This window comes from Terrapene carolina, unplaced genomic scaffold (genome assembly GCF_002925995.2).
Source record: "Terrapene carolina triunguis isolate 2854851 unplaced genomic scaffold, T_m_triunguis-2.0 Scaffold210, whole genome shotgun sequence".
Lineage (NCBI taxonomy): Eukaryota > Metazoa > Chordata > Testudines > Emydidae > Terrapene > Terrapene triunguis.
In genome coordinates, this window is record NW_020664561.1 from 9,173,980 (window position 1) to 9,181,051 (window position 7,072).

General features: G+C 48.1%; 1 protein-coding gene across 1 annotated transcript; it reads right to left on the reverse strand.

Moving 5' to 3' along the window:
- Positions 1-260: 260 nt before the first annotated feature.
- On the reverse strand, positions 261-6,178 carry LOC112107357 (28S ribosomal protein S14, mitochondrial). The gene is made up of 3 exons (XM_024201015.2): positions 6,102-6,178; positions 4,447-4,605; positions 261-819 (listed from the first exon to the last, which is right to left on the reverse strand). The coding sequence occupies exons 1-3, from the start codon at positions 6,162-6,164 to the stop codon at positions 637-639; spliced, it is 405 nt and encodes a 134-aa protein (XP_024056783.1). The 5' UTR covers positions 6,165-6,178; the 3' UTR covers positions 261-636.
- Positions 6,179-7,072: the final 894 nt, after the last annotated feature.

Here is a 7,072-nt window from a genome sequence, read left to right on the forward strand (position 1 = left end):
TGGGATGTTTGTCCACTGCCATGCCTGAACTGCCCATAAAATATAGATAAACTGAACAGGTATAGTGTCTAAATACCTAAACTGAGGGTGGGCATACTTTCAGCTATTTGGCCGCAGTAGTTGGAGCTTGTCTTCATATTCACTGCAGCATACTTCCCTGCTACATTGTGTGATTCCTTGTTTTTAGTGATACTTTTGACCAGATAACTGTGCAAAAGAGGTCACTGAATGTAAAGAGTGAACAGGAATCACTGAACAAGTCTTGTACTGTAATGTGTTTTTAATTTAGAAGTTCCTTTTAATTACAAATCCCAGCTTGGTTTTATAACAGGGTAGCAACTCTTCATGGCAAAATAAAACTGCCTCTAGCACAGCCTGGCTTGGTGCATTCCTACTCGCCCCTACCCATATCTCTTTGCCATCAGATTTGCAATAGTCCCCTCACAGTGGTATCCCAGTGACAGAACTGCAATGACTGCTGTTTGCATACCTCCCTATCCCCTCCCCCTATTTGTTTCTCGTACGTTTATGCTGGACTTTAAACAAAAGGACAGTCTTGCTTTTTCAGTTACAGGAGTGCATGAACTGGGCCCAGTCTGCCTCTTTTTGACTGAGAAAACAAGTCCTGGTGGTGATTTACCACATAGCTCTCTGTATCCCAGACATCTGACTGTGGTCAGCCAGGTGGCGGAAAACAATTCGACTAAGCCTCCAGCGCCGCTTCACGCCTCGTGGACGGGATGTAAGGACACATCTATTCCGGATCCTCACAGGGCAGCTGTCACGTGGCAGGGCAGCAATCTCTTTATCAGCTATTTCCTGGAGCCAAAGGAAGGGCAATTACACACACAAACACACACACACTGAAGTTGCTCTGCTGTATTTTGCCCAGGGTTAGGTTTTCTAAGGCAGTTTAGTGAAGGAGGTAGTGATGGATAGGCCTGAAGGCTCCCTTACCCACAGCAGAGGTACCAACATATGCCTCCTTCCTACCCTGGAGCCATCACCTCTCCACTAATGAGAGGGCAGTTTGCTCTCCAGGCTCTTCTAGGTTCTCTCTCTTCAGACTTCCCATGGGATTTAATGGTTCTACTTGCTGGATGAGGACCCTGCTCCATTAGGAACTGAAAAGTGTCCTCATGCATTTCACACAAGTCACTGAACAGTCCAGTTGGACAATTACAACTTGTCAATAGTGTCTCTGTTAGAGGGTGAGATGGCCCTTTAAGGGAGTTGGGCTCAGCCCCACCTGTTTCATGTTAGCTACCTCCCCAGCTGAGAGGCTTCCAGGCAGATAAAGGAGTCTGCTCAGCTGGGGGAGAGAGACCTACTGTGAGCAGGATAATTCTTGGGGGGGGGGGGGGACACCTAGTGTCAGAAGAGACTGGGGAAGATGTCTCAACTCCAGCCAGAAGGAAGGACCTGGCTAGAACAGCCTGCCTGGAGAGGCAGGAAGCTGTAAGAAGAAGAGGCTTGAAAAAAGCAGCAGGAGTTGGGTTTTGACAAAGAACTGTTGAGCCCAGCAAGGGGCTGGGAAACTGGTAGTCAGGGAGAGGCTTGTTTTGAAGTAAGTTGACAATTGAACTGTAATGTTTTTATATCCCAAACTCCAAGAAGATGTGTTTGATTCAGAAGAATCTGGGTATAGTCACATTGGGAAACCCAAAACAGGGAAACTGAGGCAGTGGCAGGATCTAATGTTGGACCAGGTAAATGGTGTTGCATTCAATTACTGTTTCCCTAAGGCTTGCAGTACCCCTGCAAAACTTCCTTCTGCTAAAAAGGTCATGTGATCTCAAAAGGTCAAGAAACTGCACAGATGACCTACTTGTTTCTTACCTTTGTGAAGTCAGTGTAACTGTATGTTTTATCTTCCAACCAGATGCTTCATGGCTTTATGTACAAAGCCTAATACTTTCAAACAACCCTAGAAGAGCAAGCTAGTGCAACCACATTGGGGAGTGAAGGTAGGTAGGGAGGGAAACAAGTCTTTAAGGAAATACATTTCAAGCCACAATTTGTCATAGATAATTTTTTTTTTTTTTGCACTATTTTAGAAAATGGTGTCCTTTAAATTAGCAACTTAAATGTAAACTGCCATTTTTCAATAGGGAGTTTGTAGCACCAGCTTTTGGAGGCTGTAAGAAGTTGTTATATTTTCCATATCACAGCTACAACAGATAGACAAGTCTGATTTGTACAGTGGAGTTGCTCAGAATTAACTGATGCCTTTCTGATGCTACTCAAAGAGGAACAGTTTCTGAAAGGCACGTATCTGGAGTCTGTTGCTTAAGTGTTTCTTTAGAGCCCAAGTATCACGCTGTGGAAAGCAACAGCATAGATTTTGTTTTCCATGCTCTTCTTCCCTACTTCTGAAGACTAGTAGGGGCACTAGAATGACAAGGTGATTTTATACTGAACAGTTCATTTCCCCATCTGAAGTCACATTCACTACTACAGGAGCTAGCTGTGACTCTGAAAGATCACCACCACCACCAGCTGGGGAATAGCATAAGCAAATAAACCAACAGCAATCCTTGTTTTTATACAAAATGTCCACCGCAGGCTGATGCTACCTTAATGTTGGTAGGTGAATATGGCGTGTTAAGGCCAAGCTCATAGCAGTTAGTACCATTCATGCTATATCTCACTCAAAAGGGTAAATAAAGCTATCCCTGTGAAGGAAACGCCACAGAAAATGGAGAGAGACTGAAAACAGGACACAATGAGACTGTTCCCCATGAGGTATCAATTGTTCCTTTGGTCTGAATAATTTCTATGAGGAAATGAGTTTATATGCTAGTTGTGAGCAACCACCCAGAAAATACTAGAGCACTCACTCATCCAGAGAGGTCAGAAGGTTCTCTACTACAAATCAACCCTTTCTGCACCCCTTTAACAAACCAGTCAGAGCAGAATCCTAACTTATTCCCATGATCACCCCTCACAGCAGCAGCTCGGGTGCATTATTCCCTGGTAAGTCTATAAAGAAAATTGCTAGCTTTATTTTAGAATATAAGTAAAGCTTCCAGACAAACAACTGCTGAAGACAGAGTTCTGAGGGGAAGTCTTGCTTCTTGTTCTCTCAGTCCCTCATTCGTTTGAGTTAGCATCTCCAGTTGTAAATACTGGCACTGGGAAATAAGGAAACTGATGGCTCAGCTAGGGGAAAAAGCTACTTCCAGCAGAATGTTTTAACTTAAGAGTCAGATCAGCAGCACTTGCCTTTCTCCTTCCATCCCCCCCTAGCAATTTCTATAGCCCTGGTGACACCTGCTGGCTGTATTAGGGTTTTCAGATGGGTTGGTTGAGATAGTGGTAACCAGACAATAAAAATCCAGAAATTATATCTAAAGGTCCTGATCCTGGAAAAACTTGTAAAAGTCTAATTTTAATAGTGCACAATAGTGTTGAAATCAATAGGACTACTTACATATTTGAGATTAAGCATATGGGTAAGTCTTTGCAGGATCATGCCCCAAGATTTTAAAGTAGTGTGGGAGCAGAAATCAGCCTGGATGTACAGGGTTTCTTTAGGAACTAGACCTCTGGTGAGCAAAACTGTGGGGCACCCCCCCCCCCCAGGGGGGGCATGGAGGAATGTGCAGGACTGAGTGACAATGCCAGACAGCTTGTGCCAGCCCCCTTGGGGGCAGGGAGGGAGCACCTCCACCCCCAAGTCACCCTCAGTGGGCCACCTAGCCTGTGGGTCAGTGTGCTGTGCCGTGCCAATTTCTGCTCCCGGCATCCTCTGCACAGAGTGCTGGCTCCACCCCCAGGTTGAAAACCCGAGGGGGCAGGTATTGGCCCTGCCCTAGCAGTGCAGCATGTCTGCAAGGTATAAGCAGCCTACAGCTGGGGAAGCCTTGGCTGTGCAGTAATGGAGGAGGGAGGCAGGGACAGATTCCATTAATGGTAAGTGGGGGCGTGACTGGAAAAGTATCTGCACCACTGAACTAGATAGTGAACCTCCCATACCTAAAAGGGAAATTGCCCTCAAACTCATCCATTAGTGACAGTTACAGAAGGAAAAACAAGACTGCAGGAACATCCATAGGAACAATAAAGCTGTTCACTGTACCCCTGCAGGACATAACCACTTCCTGTTCTAATACCCTCTGACTTCTGATTTTAGCAGTGGCAAAGGAGTTCCACCCAAGAGATTTTATTCCTGTTGAGAATGACCCAAAAGGGACAAGGCTCTGGAGCTGAGTATCAATACTAAGTAGATAGCTACATGATGTGAAGTGAGCTTGTGAACAAAATGGATGCAGGTATTCTAGACTGACCCCCCCAGAATCTGAAGCCTGAGATTGTTAGATTCATACAAAGTAGCTTGTGATGCTCCGAGAATGCTGCTGCTGCTGCTGCAGCAATGTGGGTGCACATACCTTCTCCCTAAAGAGTTATGGTCCTGCAGGAAAGTACAGATGGACTTTACTTTACCTGCAGCTCTTTAGGCAGGATGTTGTTTTTTCGGAGAGCGTTGATCCGCAACCTCTCATCTGCATATTCATAAGCCATCTTCCGTCTCTTTACATCACGCAGCATCCTCCAGTCCACGTAGTAACCCCGCACTTGCCCTCTACAGGGCAAGGGGAATATCTGAAAAAGGGGAAAATATAAAGGTTAAATCTGCAGCTTCCAGTATTTTATCACTCACCCAATTCCAAATATTGCTTATTCCAATTTACTCTTTCTAGCCTCTACCTCATTTGGATTCAATCACTGCCTTCTCTGACTCCTCTGGTCTTCAGGCCTGACAATACTGGCACAGTCACCCTCTTCACCCATCCAGAGAATTTTGCTTAGCTACAGGATTAATCACACCAGCTAGCTCTCTTGTTGGCCTGGCCTAGGTCATGAAATTCTATCATGTCTAAGGACACAATTGTTGACAACTGCAATCTGTCATGTTTAACAGTCAGCGTAGACCAGGGCAAACTGTATGTAGTTTCAAGTGTTAACATGGTTGTTGACAGCTATGTTCAGACACACAATTCTGTAGCATAGACAAGGCCTGCAGGATCATACATCCCTGCACAGGTGTGTTTCTTACACAGCATACAATGGAGTCTTTTAAGACTGTCAAGATTTAAAAGGATTATACATCCCTGCACAGTCCCTAGTCTTAATAAAATGCCCTACTAGCACATAGCCCAAGGGGACTTTGATCTTGGTTAAGGCCTGTAGACATTACTGGAATACAAATCATCATCATAAATAAAAGGGCTGTTAGCACTTCCTAGAACCCGCAGAACAACATCTAGTTGGTTTTTTTCAGGGTTTTTTTTTTTTTTGGTGCTGGGATCAAGTGTGATATCAGTTGAATGGCCTATAAAGTCTCAATAGAGGATATATCATGTGAGTGAGACACACATATCAAATATCCTAAAGGGCCTTTTCTAGTTCTAGCTGCTAAACTCTCTTCCCTTGTGGTTTTTTTTTTTTTTTTTTTTTTTTTTTTTTTTTTTTCCTGGTTTGTTTTTTTTTTTTTTTTTTTTTAATATCACTAGGGATCTATCCATGAAAACAGGATTTTTTCTGCAGCTGAATCTCTTCTCCTGCTGCTGGTACTTCACCTGCAGTAGTCTGGAAAGGTCGAGAGCCACTGTCCTAGACAACACTGCCGCTCTCTAAAGCCAAGTGGCACACTCGGTAAAATGCTTCTCCAGACAAGCCACCAATCCTTCCCGCCTAAATTAACCAACCTGAATACAGGAATCCGCAATTCACCTAAGGGCGAACCCAGCGGGACTCCCGGCGCGCTACACTGATAGCTGGACATTAGACATAGACTGACCCAGGGCAGGGGCATGGGCCGCTAGGCAGCGCCGCAGAGAGAGGGCACCAGGCAAGGGTACAAAGGCTGCCTGGGGAGGGACTGAGGGGGGCAATGGGGGATGGGCAGGGGGCACCCAGGAGCACGGATCGGGGCCAGGGGCGGGCACAGAGGCTGGGCTCGGGGGCGCCGGCGGCCCAGGCTCAGCGGCCAGTCGGTGGCGGGACAGTGACCGGGGGCCCGGCCCAGGGAAGTTACCAGCCCCAGCGCGAGCCCCGGGGAGTCCCCGAGCCGGGCGCTGCCGCCCGACGGGCCTGACCTGCCGAGCAGCCCGCAGCGCCCAGCCCAGCATGGAGGCCGCCATCTTCCCCGCGTGGCGCATGCGCTTACAGCCACCCGCCGGGCGGAGGGGGGCGGGGGAGCTGGGAGGGGCCGGGGCGGGCGGGGGGGGGGGGGGGGGGGAGGGGGGGGGGGGCGGGGTTTGTAGGAGGGGTGGTTGGGGGAGGAAGAGGAGTTTGGGGGAGGGATGGTTTGGGGAAGGAAAGGCTTTGGGGGACAAAGGAGAGTTTGGGGGGATGGGTTGTTGGGGGAGGAAGGGGGATTTGGGGGAGGAAGAGGAATTTGGGGGAGGGATGGTTTGGGGAAGGAAAGGCTTTGGGAGGGTTGGTGGAGGAAGGGAGGTTTAGGGATGAGGGATGGAGGAGGCTTTGGAGGGAGGATGGGCTTGGAGGAGCGGGATTTAAGGGAGTTTGTGGGGAGGGAGAGGTTTGGTGGAACCAGGCAGAGCCATGGGTTTGGATGATAGGACACATTGTTCATTTCCCTTCTGCAGCCCAACTCCTGGCACTGCTCCTATTTCAGGCCCCCAGGATGAAGCTGGTGACCTTTGTGACAGAGTGAAATCCACAGGAGGTGAAAGCTCCTGGCCAGGAGTGGGAGATCCTGAACCGACTCCCCATGAAGCCTGGAGTTCACAGCCCCAAGTGGCACCCTTCGAGTGTGTCAGTCTCTGCCACCATGCTCTGTGCTGTTATGAACAAAGGGGGAAACAGGCCCTGCCCCGTCGGTGACGCCCCACACAATGGGCTCAACTAAAGAGATGAGGCCCGGAGGTGTCTGTGAAAAATTAACCATTAGACCTATGTGAGCAGCTGGGCTCCTCTGGCTAATCTAGCTAGCTATATAGCATGCCAGGCTCCCCCATGCTCTGCTCAGACCTCCACTGCATCATTATGGGGTCACTCCTGCTTTACCTCCTCCATATGCTGAGACTTCCCCACACCCATGGGC

Excerpts from the sequence above, each read along its gene's own strand:
- LOC112107357 (XM_024201015.2), bottom strand. The coding sequence starts at position 6,164 with ATGCGCCACGCGGGGAAGATGGCGGCCTCCATGCTGGGCTGGGCGCTG. Across the intron at positions 4,606-6,101 it reads CGCTGCGGGCTGCTCGGCAG|ATATTCCCCTTGCCCTGTAG; the intron begins GTCAGGCCCGTC and ends CCCCTTTTTCAG. Across the intron at positions 820-4,446 it reads TCCTGCCTAAAGAGCTGCAG|GAAATAGCTGATAAAGAGAT; the intron begins GTAAAGTAAAGT and ends CTTTGGCTCCAG.